This window comes from Abramis brama (assembly GCF_963993115.1).
Source record: "Abramis brama genome assembly, chromosome: 25".
NCBI classification, from domain to species: domain Eukaryota; kingdom Metazoa; phylum Chordata; class Actinopteri; order Cypriniformes; family Leuciscidae; genus Abramis; species Abramis brama.
Window position 1 is genome coordinate 28438897 of NC_139987.1, and position 15832 is coordinate 28454728.

At 43.0% G+C, this 15832-nt stretch overlaps 1 protein-coding gene and 1 long non-coding RNA gene across 3 annotated transcripts in view; both read left to right on the top strand.

The window, feature by feature from the left end:
• LOC311076070 (cell adhesion molecule CEACAM5-like) overlaps nucleotides 1-15832 on the top strand; it is a 121420-nt gene that overhangs the window by 55108 nt on the left and 50480 nt on the right. Inside the window, exons 8-11 of one of the 2 annotated variants that reach the window (XM_084103938.1) lie at nucleotides 353-443; nucleotides 587-641; nucleotides 1395-1645; nucleotides 1875-2257. The exons of the other annotated variant lie outside the window; for it this stretch is intronic. Coding sequence (XP_083960064.1) covers nucleotides 353-443; nucleotides 587-641; nucleotides 1395-1645; nucleotides 1875-1932 — 455 coding nt within the window. The 3' untranslated portion in view covers nucleotides 1933-2257. Of the gene's footprint in view, nucleotides 1-352; nucleotides 444-586; nucleotides 642-1394; nucleotides 1646-1874; nucleotides 2258-15832 lie in introns of those variants that run through there. 2 annotated transcript variants of the gene reach the window in all.
• On the top strand, nucleotides 5505-7051 carry LOC311076091. The gene is made up of 3 exons (XR_014604615.1): nucleotides 5505-5857; nucleotides 5973-6018; nucleotides 7003-7051. It is a non-coding gene; the product is annotated as an uncharacterized lncRNA (long non-coding RNA).

Genomic DNA, 15832 nt, shown 5'->3' on the forward strand with positions numbered 1-15832 from the left:
ATTAATAAAATATATTGGAAGTAAATTCATTATGGATCATTACAAATACTTTGTTTTAAAAGTACCAAGTAGTCACACAGTGAGAAAAAAGAAAATCTGTATAGAAAAAAAAAGATGCATCGATAATTGTTTTATCATCACAGTCCTCAGAATCGCGATCGAATCGAATCGTGAGATGCCTAGCGATTCCCATCCCTAATACAGAGTGGACGCTTCTACTGTCAGGCTCACAATCAACATCTCAGAGATCAGACGCTGTAACTGTCACAGATGAAGGTTTTATTTTATAAAGAGTTCAAGACAGTTATGCAGCTTTGAGAGTTAATCTGAACTCAAATTCTTCATCTTTCAGCTCATCCTGGTCATGGCTGGCCCGTCGGGTTGGGGATCACTGTGGCGTGTTTAGGATTCTTCATCGTCATCGTCATCATTCTGTTTATAATGTAAGTTTGATTAAAATCATTCTCAATTACAGTGAGTGAATGCAATTCTCTTTCAGACTAGTGCAGGTGTAAATGCCTCATGTGATGTGATTAGTAATTAATCTTTAAAATGCAGCTTACAAGTTTAATGTCTGTTAAATCAGGAGAAAACGAAGAGTTGCTAAAGCTGAAGACCTCACTGACCTCACTGAAAAACAGGTAAATCTTCTGGACACAACATGTGAATAGTCTAGTTAGACGGGGCCATTCACACAGAACGTGAGAGACAAGTCAGTGGAACGAGAGACAAAAAAACCCAAAGAAAGTTTATCGACTTTTAATTTGAGTGCCGTGTTTATAACGGTCAAACACGTCCGTCTAGCCCGTGTTTACATAGAAAAACAATGAAAAGTAGAGCACTGAAATGGAAAAACGTGTTCTGTGTGTACAGCCCTTAAATGTGAATAATAAATAATATTTAAAGGGGTGGTATAATGCCCTTTTCGCAAGATGTAAAATAAGTCTCTGATGTCCCCAGAGTGTGTGTGTGTGAAGGTTTAGCTCAAAATACCCCACAGATATTTTTACACAGGCACAGGGGACGGAGCTTCAAGAGCTAAATCTGAGTGACTTAGACAACTGTGCTACATTATCTTCTAGTCATTGATTAGCATACTCTGTCATGATAATCTATAAATGGTGTTCAGGGGGCGGGGTTTATGTAAATTTTAGGGTTGGTGATGTCACTAACCCGAGAGGAATGTTGTGTAGTCTCTACCAGCCGTTTGTTGTAGTCCTTAAAAAGCCATTTCTGTTAAAGAAAATATCTCCCTTTGCTTTGAACTTTGAGTGTCGTAACTTTGCAGATGTTGTTTATGCTCAAGCAGCAACATTACACACTAACTAAAGTTAGAGAAGTTAAATAATAATCAAATAATAATCAACCACCCCTTTAATTTTCTTCTGTTTCAGGACAATCTGTACTCTACCGTAACAGGGAGAGACGTTCATGTTTCTGAATCAGCCGATTGTGATGACGCTCAGAACGCCAGTGTAACTTCCAGCAAACCCAGAAGAGACGCAAATGCTCCTGAATGCAGAGAGACTGAGAAGATCCAGTACGCAACTGTCCAACATCACAGAAACAAACAGACGAAGAGAGCAGAGGAGAATGAAAGCCACTACAACAATATCAGGATTGGTCAGCCTGATTCTGTCCTGAGGTGAGAAGAACGAGCTTAAAGAGACAGTTCACGCAGAAATAAAACATTTGCCGTCTACTCACCCTCATGTGGATGAAAGGAGCATTTATAGTTCTTTAAATCTGGAAGTTTTTTTCTTAATAACTTTGTGTCCCACTGATGTTTCAGAAACATCTGAATTGTTTAATGACTTTTATCATCATGCAATCTGATCCATAACATGATTGTTGTTTTATTTGATGTTCTTTAGGCGATCAAATGTGCAGACTGTGGAAGAGGCGTCTGTGATCTACAGCCGTGTCAAATGAGTGAACGAGACCATCATGAAGACAAAGGCCAAAACAATGAAACAATATTCTGAGAGTAGGGCTGTCAGTTTAGCGTGCTAATTCACTCATTTATTATTCATTAAATCAGGTAAATAGACGTCAGGAACGCAGTGTCTGTGATCTTTTTCTCATTACAAGAGCAGAATACAAAGGAAAGAGCCAAGAACCAACAACACGTGTTTAGTGAGACTAAAAACATTTTGTGATGTCACTGGCTTGGTAATTTGTTTCTTAAAATCATTTGAACTTTTGACTTTATATGTTTTCTGTAAGCAAATAAAAAGCCCATATCAGTTTTACCAAATTCAAGCTTGTGTGTGGTCATTTCTGGGTCATTGAAGACCTAACTCAGAGTAACCTACTAAATGTGATAGCTGGGTTAATATTAAAGGTGCTCTAAGCGATGTCACACGTTTTTTAGGCCAAAAGATTTTTTGTCACATCCAGCAAACATCTCCTCACTATCCGCTAGCTGCCTGTCCCCTGAACACACTGTAAAGAAACGCGGTCTCTGTAGACAGCCCAGGCTCCACAAACAGCAACAAAAACAAACTGGCCCAGCCTGGAAGGAACAAAGAAGAGGGAAAAGGAGAAGGAACGCACGAAGTCCCGAATTTACATCGGAAAAGCGTTCAAAAGGTGGCGAGAACTCCGCTGGCAGAAGGGCTTCCAATCCGACATTCAGGAGGCTCTGTTTCTGCTGGACAGGGTAAATCCAGTTTGGTTTTTCTAAATGGTTCATGACTATTTCAGGAGGCACGGGAGGGAGGGGGGAGGGGACGGGATGAGGAGGAGACGGGAGAAGGAGGAGGAGGGTCGAGCTAGCCTCCGTTTTGTTTGACAATACTTTGAACGTCAACAAGAAGTGACGTCACCCAGCATCGCTTAGAGCAGCTTTAATATTTGGGCTATTCTAACAAACTCTGGAAATGTGCAACAGTGGATAAAATGAAAGCTTTGATGAACACCTCAATCTATTAAAGTCTCCAGTGATGATTATTTGTAGAGCAACTTCTGTGTACGTGTGTTAAGACGAGGTCAGTCATGTTGGTTTAATCCGTTTGACTAAAATAACATTTTACGGAGCCCCTAAAATCACATGGTGGTGGAAATTATATTTCTATGCTTTCGCGTTTCCTCTCAAATCCTTTGCATTACCCATGCATGCAACTTTTGCGAGCACTGAAATATAATTTCTCCCCCCATCTCATACTTTTGAATCTCCATGTCCTTTTAGGGGTTTTGTATTAAGCAATATTAGCTAAGAATTCATTTTGATCGATGACGTACATTGAGACACATTGGGCTGTGCATGTGTTCTTCATTACGGGCTGGCGCTTATATGTGTGTGAACTGATTCTGGATGAGGTCATTTCCTGTCCCTCCCACCTCGACTGCCCACCACTTCCTGTCGCTATTCTTTTCGCCAATAAACTGAAGGCAAAAATTCCTTCAAGGATGTCAAAATATAACTTGTCTGTCTGCGGTCAAAGTATCGACATCCAGTCTTACTCAATATAAGTTCCGCCTATATTGAGTGTCTTGCTCAATAATTCCTCAGAAAATGTTTCCAGGAAGAAAGACTATAAAAACCCATGTTTATTTTTATTCCATTTATATCTCAACATCCCTTTAATCTTAAAATGGGTAATTGAAGTGAAACTGTGCACGCATTTGGAAATAAACACTGTTAACCATGAGAATTTGATCAGTGTAACGCCTGAGAGACTCGCCAGAACACGGTAAGAGTTACGCTGGTTACTGAGTGAATATAGTCAGTCTATAGTCTATTTACTGTTGTAGAAACCACTCACCTAATCAAAAGGAAATATTCTCCATGAAAAATTGTTTATGGAAATGTTTTTAAAGCTAAAGATTGTTTTTATAATGCTCACTGTGTGTGTGATCCTGTGTTGTTGTTCTTGTAGTGATGTCACTGATGAAGGCTCCTCCTCTTCCTCTGGTGTTTCTGCTCATGATTCACGGTGAGTCGCTCATGCTGGAGAAGATTTTATTGTTCTTTAGTCACTTTTCAAAGTCTTTCTTTCAAATCATGAGTGCGGACCCCCTGTTAAAACCCCTTTCACAAACAAATTTCTGTGAAAGAAAAATCATCCAAATAAAGTAAAAAAATAAAGGCAGTCAGAGCTAAAATTAAAAAATGTTTAAATTCTTCTGATTAGAATTAATGTACAATATTAAATATGTGCATCAATAATGATTATATTAATGTTTTTAATGTGTTTAATGTGTTAAAAAAAAGAAAGAAAAAAGAATGTAATGAACACGAGGGGTCAGTAATTATGAAACTATCGTTTTTGTGTGAACTATCCCTTTAATGTGTGTTTCAGGAGTTTGTAGCCCGTGGGTGATGATGATGATTGGGGTGTGAGTTACAGGCCTTCACACATCTGTGCAGTAAAGGACTCATCAGTGATAATGAGATGCACTTATAAATACCCTAGAGGACATCAGATCATGAAAGTGTTCTGGACCAAAACACCGGTAATAGATGATGAAGAGCCTCTAGATCTGTCTGAGGACCCTGAATACCGTCAGAGGCTTCAGTATCTGGGAGATAAACAGAAGAACTGCAGCGTCAGACTGAGTCATGTGACACTGAAGGATTCACACATGTACTATTTCAGATTCATCACTGATAAACCTGATGCAAAATACATTGGTGATCCAGGAGTGACTCTTACTGTCACAGGTGACTCTGATGAGTTTCATCTCTTCTTCTGCATTATGTTGAATAATAATCAGTGTATGACAGCAGCACTAGATATAATGTGTGTGTTGTGTTCAGATCTTCAGGTGGAGTCTGCTGAGAGAGTGACAGAGGGAGATCCAGTCAATCTGAGATGTAAAAGCAGCTGCGCTCCGACTGACGGAGACACATTCATCTGGTACAGAAACTCACAGATGATATTAACTGACCTCAGTAACACACTCCTCCTCAACCCAGTGAGAAGAGAGGATTCAGGCAGATACAGCTGTGCTGTAGACGGACACACTCTCATCTCTCCTGCTGTTCAGCTCAATGTCATGTGTGAGTGTCTATTTTATTTAGTGTATAATAAAATTATACAGTTCAGAGGGGGTGCTAAGAACATTTTAAATGCATCAATAACTTCAACACCCTGCATTTATTGCATTTTATGTATTTTCCATTAAACCATAAAGCTATACATTTAAAATGTTACATTGTAAATTAGTTATTTGGCAGATGTTATCAATCTCTCTGAACATCTTTGTTATTTCCTCATCAGTGCTTTGAATCAATAACGGTTTATTGAAACCATTCAAACACATTTATCTATGTTTGTGCTTTTAAAAATGTGAACAAAATTTTAAAAAGCGCAGCATGTCAAGACGAGTTAAAGCTTTAACTTGGCATTCATCCTCCAGGGAATCCTGAGATCTCCATCAGTCCATCTGGTGTAATAGTGGAGGGAGATTCAATGACTCTGAACTGCAGCAGTGACTCAAACCCTCCTGCAGAAATCAGCTGGATTAAAGGAGGAACGCTTGTAGGATCTGGAAGAATCTACAGCATCTCAAAGATCAGCTCTGATGACAGTGGAGAATACAAGTGCAAGTCCAGCAATGAACATGGAGAGAAATACTCTGATGCTGTGACTTTAAACGTCACAAACGTCACAAACATCATGTGTGAGTTCATGATGGTTCAGTAACTGTGACATTAAATCCTCTAAACATTGACTGTGATTTCTGCTTTAGACCCACCACAGAATGTCTTAGTGTCATTCTTAGTTTGTAGATTTAATTATGATCTTCTCCCTCTTTCAGATCATAGTGGTGCTGGTTTGCTCGTCTGGGTAATGATCGCAGTGGCATGTGCAATATTCACTATCATGATCACCATCATACTATATGCAATGTAAATAAAAATGTATCAACAAAGAGTAATATAATTTGCTTTTAGACTAATGCAAAAGTACATGTGAATATTGCAGAAAACAATGAAATGGCTTGTTTCCGTTTCTTTTTAACAGTCGGAAGAAAAGGATAAACTGTAGATCTGCAATACACGAGTATGAGGTGAGATGGCCAAAGAACCACAGAATGATACTAATAAATCAATTACAGCTTCTTTGCACATGTAGAACACATATATTGTCACGTACTGCTCTGAGACACGAAGCTTGAGGATCCAAATGCAGTTTATTTGAACAGAGGGTAATCCAAAGACAATCCAGAAAACAGGCAAGAGGTCAAAAAAGACCGGATAATCAGTCCAAACCATAACAGGGTCACAGGGTCGCAGGGGTCACAGGGTCACAGGGGTCACAGGGTAACAGGGACACAGGGTCACAGGGTCGCAGGGTCGCAGGGTCGCAGGGTAACAGGGTCACAGGGTAACAGGGTCACAGGGGTCACAGGGTCACAGGGTAACAGGGGACACAGGGGTCGCAGGGGACACGGGGTCACAGGGGTCACAGGGGTCGCAGGGTCACAAGGGTCACAGGGGACACAGGGGTCGCAGGGGTCACTAGGTCACAGGGTCACAGGGGACACAGGGGTCGCAGGGGTCACTAGGTCACAGGGTCACAGGGTCACAGGGTCACAGGGGTCACAGACAAAAAGGAAAATTCAAGGACAGGCAGAGATCAAAACCAAGAACACGGGAATAACAGACAAATGCTCAGAATTGCAGTACAAACACTAAACAAGACTTTGCAGAGAATTAATGTGAAAACCAGGCTATTATAGGGTGAGTAAACAAGGAAATGAGACACAGGTGAAAGTGATAATGGATGATAGTCTGAACTGAGGATTATGGGGAATGGAGTCTGTGGATGTGTGGTGATTGTCCGGGTTGGTTGATGGTAATCCCAGGCACTCTCACTAGTGATCCTTACATGCATATATATATACACTCAGGATTGTACATGGTTTTATGAGTAGAGACTGTTGAGTGATTACACTTTTGATTATCATGGTAACAATTTAAAATCTTTTACAATCATTTTTTTTTCTTCAAAATTTTAAATGGTAATAGTCCTTCTCTCTGTTCTCCTGTAGAACGATCCCAGACCTGATCCCAGTGAAGGCACATATGCTGCTCTTGACCTCAAGTCCAGATCATCTGACCTCTATGACACACTCACAGTAAGAGAAATATCAAAAACGTCTCGGGTTACGACTGAACAGAACTGCGTCGAATGACACTTTGGGGGAATGCCCCTCAGCGTAGCGCCATTGGTGTTGAGTCATGACGTAACGTGTGACGGCATAAGTGGAAGCTACAAAAGGACGCCGGCACACAACAGAGTTAGCTTCTGTGATGAAGCAAGCACTCCCAGGCAGGGGAAGGCGTGGCGAAGGGAACCAACGCAGTTCTCATTCCCTTTTTCAGGGAACAAGATTACAGTCGTAACCCTAGACGTTCCCTTTTGAGGGAACTCGAACTGCGTTGAATGACACTTTGGGGGAACGAGTACCCACTATGCCACAGCGAGCCCTGCCTGTCCCAGTGTGAAGCTGCGCACAGGCACACTTAGGACGAGAGCACAAGGGTGCCAGGTGTAGATGGAATGTCCAGGCTATAAAATCTAATGAAAGTGTGAGGGGTGGCCCATCCTGCTGCATTGCAGACTTCTTGGATCAGGGCCCCTGAGAGGAGGGCTCTAGAGGACGCCATGCCTCTGGTCGAATGAGCCCTCACGGCCAAAGGTGAAGGCAAATTGCGCACCTGGTAGGCCTTAGATATAGCTTGAACAATCCAGTTGCTTGGGCAACCCGAAACACACTAGCAACTGGTCTGACTTCATCTGAATATATAATTTAAGAGCTCTAACAGGGCAGAGCAGATGAAGTCTCTCCTCATCCGCCGTCACGTGAGGTGGAGGATGAAAAGCCTGCAGAACCGTAGGCCGTGCCACATTCGATGGCACCTTAGGCAAATAGCCCGGCCTGGGATGTAGGATGACTTTAATGTCGCCTGGAGCAAACTCCAGGCACCCATTGGATATAGAGAGCGCCTGAAGATCTCCTACTCTCCTAGAGAAGTAATGGGCAACAAAAAAGCCATCTTAGGGAAAGGTTCTTGGCATCAGCTGAGCCCAGAGGTTCGAAGGGGGCCTCAACCAACCCTTCGAGAACCACCACCAGGTCCCAAGTGGGAACCCTGGAACGAGCCACAGGTCTCATCCTCCAAGCCCCACGGAGGAAATGTACAACCAACTGCTGTCTCCCCAGAGGCCCATAACCCAGAGGAGCGTGGAAAGCCGAAATGGCAGCCACGTGCACCTTGGGTGTGGACGGGGTAAGACCAGCCGAGAAGCGATCTTGGAGGAACTCCAGCACTGAAGCCACTGGGCAGTTAACTGGGTCCACCTCACGCTCTCTACACCATACGGTGAAAACATTCCATTTTAGGCCATACAACTTCCTCGTGGAGGGAGCTCTAGAGATGAATATGGTCTCCACTACTCCTGCTGACAGGCCAGCCTCTCGGTACTGTGCCCCCTCAGGGGCCAGACCCACAGTTTCCATAGTTCCGGCCGAGGGTGAAATATTGAGCCCTCTGCCTGTGTCAGCAGGTCCATCCTGATGGGAATCTCCCATGGAGGGCCGTCCAGGAGCGATATTATGTCTGAGAACTATACTCGGGCCGGCCACAACGGGGACCCTCTCTAGAACTCCCAGGAGCAGAGCAATCGGGGGAAATGTGTACAGACGCAGCCTTGGCCACGTCTGTACCATGGCATCCAACCCCAGCGGGGCTGGATGTGTGAGGGAGAACCACAGCGGACAGTGGGTCGTCTCTTGAGATGCAAATAGATCCACTTCCACTGGGCCGAACCTCTGACATATCGACTCCACCACGTCGGGATGGAGTCTCCATTCTCTGGGCCTCAGCCCCTGCCTTGACAGGATGTCTGCTCCCTGATTCTGATTCCCCGGGATGTATGTTGCTCTGAGAGACAACAGTTTCCCTTGGGACCACAGGAGGATCTGATGCGCCAGTCTGCATAGAGGGCGAGACCTCAGACCCCCCTGATGGTTTATATAGGCCACCACTGACATACTGTCTGACCTCACAAGGACATGATGACCTTTGAGGTCTGGCAGGAAGCTCCTCACACCACCAACATTTCCAGGCAATTTATGTGCCAGGAGGAATGATGGTCCTGCCATAGGCCTCTCATGAAGTGGCCGTCCATGACCGCACCCCAGCCCGTGAGGGAGGCGTCTGTTGAAACGGCTTTCCGGCGACATGGGGCCTTGGGACAGAAACCAAGCTTTCTTCCACATAGATAGGGAACGAAGGCATCTGTGCGTAACCCTGATCATGTGGAATGGGTTTGAACCCCTTGGTTTTCAACCACCACTGCATAGCCCTCATGTGCAGCAGGCCGAATGGAATGACATTGGACGCTGCTGCCATGAGACCTAACACTCACTGGAAGTGTTTGACAGTGATGGCTTGGCCTAGCTTTATCCTGGACTCCGTGGCCAGGATGGATTCGATCCGTGCAGGAGATAATTGTGCCCGCATCGTGACCGAGTCCCACACCACTCCCAGGAACGTGGTTCTCTGGGCTGGTGCCAACACGCTTTTCTTTGTGTTGAGTCTCAACCCCAAACTCTGGATGTGGGCGAGGACGACATCTCGATGCCGAACTGCCAGCTCTTGTGACTGGGCCAAAATCAGCCAGTCGTCGATATAGCTGAGCACCCTGATGCCCTGGAGCCTCAGCGGTGCTAGAGCTGCATCCATGCATTTGGTAAATGCGAGAGAGAGCTAGGCATTTGGTATTGGGAAGAACCCAATATTGGTACGCTTCACCCCCGAAAGTGAACCTCAGGAACTTGCTGTGAGATGGAAGGATGAAAATGTGGAAGTATGTGTCCTTTAGATCTATGGTGACAAACCAATCCTCGGATTGAATTTGGTTCACGATGATAGGAATGGTGAGCATCTTGAACCTGAACCTCCACAGAGACCGGTTCAAGTGCCTGAGATCTATTATTGGACGCAACCCCCCATTCTTCTTGGGAACTATGAAGTAGCGGCTGTAAAACCCGGACTCCCTGTCTGGTGGAGGAATACGTTCTATAGCCTCCTTTACCAACAAGGAGTTTACTTCTTGTTTCAATACCCGACCCTGCTCTGGGTCGACTACAGTCCAGACCACCCCGTTAAACTTCGGTGGGCGGAAACCGAACTGCACTCTGTACCCGTTTTGAATGGTGCGCAGGGTCCAAGGAGAAATATTCATGAGATTTTTCCACACATCGAAATATTTTACCAAGGGAACCAGCCTCTTGAGGCTGGCTTCGGGTATCAATCAGGATTCATTCTCGACCCCCTGAAGCGGATCTCCGGCAGGGTTCGACCGAAAATGATTCTCGATGGGCGGACGCGATTGCTGCCTGGCCGCAGGCCTGTGGGGCAGACAGTGCAGCGTGCGTTCACTGGAACCCGATGCGGCCCGAAGCGTACTTGACGGTGGGAAGTCGACATCGATTTCTTGCGGGCTCTGTGGAGGAGGCGACCTTGATCACTCCACCATGGGTGGGGCCACCCACAGAGAGCCTAGGCTGGCTAGGATCTCTTTGACGAAGCCTTTTTTAGTCTGCAGGACGGTCCTCAGGTCGCCCTTCATCTGCTGAGGCTTTGCCTGAGAGCGCCGTCTATGCCCCCAAGCTCGTTGAGGGGGGGCTGTAGACGTGACGCTCTCTTTTTGCACCTGTCTGTAGGCGGGGGAGCTGGTGAATGGCTGCGGCTGCCTACTGAGGGCAGGCTCCTTTGAGTTGGTACGGCGAGGGAGGTATTGTTAACCCCCTGAGGTCGGCTATCGCGCCGGCGCGATAGGCTCGTTTTTTTCCTTATCAGTGCAAAAATTAATCAAAATACTAATATTAATTTTTATCTTATATGCTTGTGTTATACATCAATCGATCCTGTTAAGTGTGTATTTTTTTTGTGTATACTCATAATAAAAACAAAGTGTTGTGCTTTTTGCCAAATAAAGAAAAATAAACACGAAGCGAGTTCTGCCTCCTCTCTGTCAGTGAAGTCCATTCTGAAACGCGTCCGAAAATGAACCATAACTCAGCGAATACTCAGTCAAACAGGCATACAGACACACAGGCATACAGACACACAGGCATGAAGCTTGAATTCTCTTCTTTTAAATGAAGTAATTTTTATAAAAAACAAATATTCTCAGTTTATGCAATCTGTATGAAAAGAGCGAGATGTCAGTCGTTCTCATCTCAGCTAATTATTTTTAATGTGACCCCGCCCACGGAGAGCGCGCGCTATTCAAATGACTGAGGCAATCCATGCAACCTGTGAACGCCCCCATATCAGCGCGAGAAAACACATCAAGCTTATTCAGATCATTGTACTTGTTTACACAGTCTCGCAGCGCTGTGAGGAATAATACTATAATGGAAAATGTACCTCAGAAGTGCTGGTATTTCGAGGAGATCAAAATTTTTTAACAGATCCTGAGCTATGGAATACTGTAGTAAGTTTTTTTTCATTCTCAAGTGAATCGCGTTTCTGTGTGTGAATGAATGAACGGCAGAGATGCGTTGTTGCAAGTCTGGCAAAAGACGGTTTAAATTTGAATCGCATTTCTGTACGTGTGTGAATGAATGTTTCGCTTTTAGCAAACTGTATTGCTATATATTGCTATACTGAGTAAAAATCTACTGAAATATGTTGAAATAAAATGTATTTGTGTAAGCAATATTAAACTGCAAATTAACATTTATATTTCTTATAATAAAAACGAAAGATACTATGTTACAGACATATGAAAGACAACATTTCGTTGATTAGTTTTGGATAGATAATACATTTTTACTGTAAAATATCTGCCACCTCAAATAAGCTTTTGTTTGCCATTTTTTGCTCATATGTTAAATATAGTATGTTTTGTCAAAAATAAAGTAATCAAATAATATGTTATAGTGTTTATTCCAATGTAGCCTAGGCTATATTCAAGTAATGAATCCTTAACTTTGAAATATGTATGATAAAATGTATACTTTAGTTTTTACAAAGAAAGATTACACTTGAATTGTTGTTGTAATTGTAACCTTTTTAATAAAACAAATAATATTTACAAGGTAGATGTAAACAAACTATTAAAAGGTAAATATAAGCCTTTTCTTTAAATAATTTTTATTGTGTTTTATTAGTGACAAATTTGGGGAGAGGGGGAGGGGGAGGGAGGAGGGAGGGGACGGGAGGAGGGAGGAGGAGGGAGGAGGAGGGGATGAGGAGGAGGAGGGAGAGGGAGGATGAGGAGGAGGAGGAGGAGGAGGGAGAGGGAGGGGACGGGATGAGGAGGAGGAGGGAGGGGGAGGAGATGGAGGGGGAGGAGGGGACGGGATGAGGAGGAGGGAGGGTCGAGCTAGCCTCCGCTTTGAACGTCAAAAAGAAGTGACGTCACCCAGCATCACTTAGAGCAGCTTTAATATTTGGGCTTTTCTAACAAACTCTGGAAATATGCAACAGTGGATAAAATGAAAGCTTTGATGAACACCTCAGTCTATTAAAGTCTCCAGTGATGATTATTTGTAGAGCAACTTCTGTGTACGTGTGTTAAGACGAGGTCAGTCATGTTGGTTTAATCCGTTTGACTAAAATAACATTTTACGGAGCCCCTAAAGTCACATGGTGGTGGAAATTATATTTCTATGCTTTTGCGTTTCCTCTCAAATCCTTTGCATTACCCATGCATGCAACTTTTGCGAGCACTGAAATATAATTTCTCCCCCATCTCATACTTTTGAATCTCCATGTCCTTTTAGGGGTTTTGTATTAAGCAATATTAGCTAAGAATTCATTTTGATCGATGACGTACATTGAGACACATTGGGCTGTGCATGTGTTCTTCATTACGGGCTGGCGCTTATGTGTGTGTGAACTGATTCTGGATGAGGTCATTTCCTGTCCCTCCCACCTTGACTGCCCATCACTTCCTGTCGCTATTCTTTTCGCCAATAAACTGAAGGCAAAAATTCCCTCAAGGATGTCAAAATATAACTTGTCTGTCTGCGGTCAAAGTATCGACATCCAGTCTTACTCAGTATAAGTTCCGCCTATATTGAGTGTCTTGCTCAATAATTCTTCAGAAAATGTTTCCAGGTAAAAAGGCTATAAAAATGTAGTAAAAAACAAACAAACACACGTTTATTTTTATTCCATTTATATCTGAACATCCCTTTAATCTTAAAATGTGGAAATTCTAGTGAAACTGTAAATACGTCCTAGATGTTAATAAATCTTTGTACTAGACCAATCAAAGTGGTGGACAAACTTCTTCATATTGTTAAACATGTTGAGTTTAATGACTTTTTAGATATCAATAAATGCCATTGGATCATGATGTCTAAAGTTGCTTCAGCTTGTGTGGGCATGAGTGAAGAAAGAGGAAGAAACATTTACTGTGCAAACATTTTGAAAACACTGTTAACCATGAGAATTTGATCAGTGTAACGCCTGAGAGACTCGCCAGAACACGGTAAGAGTTACGCTGGTTACTGAGTGAATATAGTCAGTCTATAGTCTATTTACTGTTGTAGAAACCACTCACCTAATCAAAAGGAAATATTCTCCATGAAAAATTGTTTATGGAAATGTTTTTAAAGCTAAAGATTGTTTTTATAATGCTCACTGTGTGTGTGATCCTGTGTTGTTGTTCTTGTAGTGATGTCACTGATGAAGGCTCCTCCTCTTCCTCTGGTGTTTCTGCTCATGATTCACGGTGAGTCGCTCATGCTGGAGAAGATTTTATTGTTCTTTAGTCACTTTTCAAAGTCTTTCTTTCAAATCATGAGTGCAGACCCCCTGTTAAAACCCCTTTCACAAACAAATTTCTGTGAAAAAAAAATTCATCCAAAAAAAATTGAGATAAAATTAAAAAGAATAATTTTATTATACTACTACTAGGGGCAGTCATGGCCTAGTGGTTAGGGAGTTGAACTGGTAACCCAAAGATTGCTGAACCAGTGGGAACCAGAACCGGTGGGAAATGACTGAGGTGCTCTTGAGCAAGGCACCTAACCCCTAATCGCTCCCCGGGCGCCACACAAAGGCTGCCCGCTGCTCTGGGTGTGTGTATCCACGTTTGCAGTGTGTGTGTTAACTACTCACTACTCTGCTCCTAATGTGTGTGCATTAACTTGGATGGGTTAAATGCAGAGGTCAAATTCCAAGTATGGGTTACCATACTTGGCCGTCACGTGTCACTTTCACTTTCACTTTCAATAATAACTTTAGATAAATGTTTAAATTCTTCTGATTGGAATTAATGTACAATATTAAATATGTTAATCTATAATGATTATATTAATGTTTTTAATGTGTTTAATAGGTTAAAAAAAAAGAATGTAATGAACAAGAGGGGTCAGTAATTATGAAACAATCGTTTTTGTGTGAACTATCCCTTTAATGTGTGTTTCAGGAGTTTGTAGCCCGTGGGGTGTTGATAATGATTGGGGTGTGAGTTACAGTCGTTCACACATCTGTGCAGTAAAGGACTCATCAGTGACAATGAGCTGCACTTATACATACCCTAGAGGACATCAGATCAAGAAAGTGTTCTGGACCAAAACACTGGTAATAGATGATGATCTGTCTGAGGACCCTGAATACCGTCAGAGGCTTCGGTATCTGGGAGATAAACACCAGCACTGCAACGTCAGACTGCATCATGTGACACTGAAGGATTCACACATGTACTATTTCAGATTCATCACTGATAAACCTGATGGAAAATATACTGGTGATCCAGGAGTGACTCTTACTGTCACAGGTGACTCTGATGAGTTTCATCTCTTCTTCTGCATTATGTTGAATAATAATCAGTGTATGACAGCAGCACTAGATATAATGTGTGTGTTGTGTTCAGATCTTCAGGTGGAGTCTCCTGAGAGAGTGACAGAGGGAGATCCAGTCAATCTGAGATGTAAAAGCAGCTGCGCTCCGACTGACAGAGACACATTCATCTGGTACAGAAACTCACAGCCATTAACTAAGAGAAAACTCAGTAACACACTCCTCCTCAACCCAGTGAGAAGAGAGGATTCAGGCAGATACAGCTGTGCTGTAGACGGACACACTCTCATCTCTCCTGCTGTTCAGCTCAATGTCATGTGTGAGTGTGTCATGTAGAGTGTTGTCGAGAGGCTTGAGAGAAGCTTAGGAAGGCTCAGTACAAAGGAGTGGTTTTCAAAATGCCAGTTGTGGTTTATTTTAGAAGCAGCATTTCTCAATGTGCAGTACACAAAGTACAAAAAAACAAAAAAAACACTAAATGCAACAGACACGGGTGCTAAAAGCATAAAGCAAAAATGCTGTGAGCAGCAAAACTGGCACTACACAATGCCTAGTGGCACATCCACAAAATATCGATATGTCTCACCTCAGACAGGTTCAAACATTTGCACAGTATATACAAGAGGCAACCTCCCCCAAACATGCTCAGACAATGGTTTAAATATACAGGTCTCCCGCCAAACACCAGTGGGACGAACCATTGTCACGGGGTGGAACCTTTCCCCGTGACACTCAACACTCAATTACACAGCAAAACATTGGCACCTAAATAATCAAGAACTCATTTCTGACATGCAATAATCATAATACAAACATGCATAACATACAAACACACATTCAAACATTTAACACCTCATTGCACTTATGGCTCTTTCCCTCTTAACAAAATGGTACTTTCTGGCTAGCACTAGGCTGGCACTCTAGTGATGATGTCATTAACCTAGTTCATCATCACAGAGTGTCTATTTTATTTAGTGTATAATAAAATTGTACAGTTCAGAGGGGTTGCTAAGAACATTTTTAAATGCATCAATAACTTCAACACCC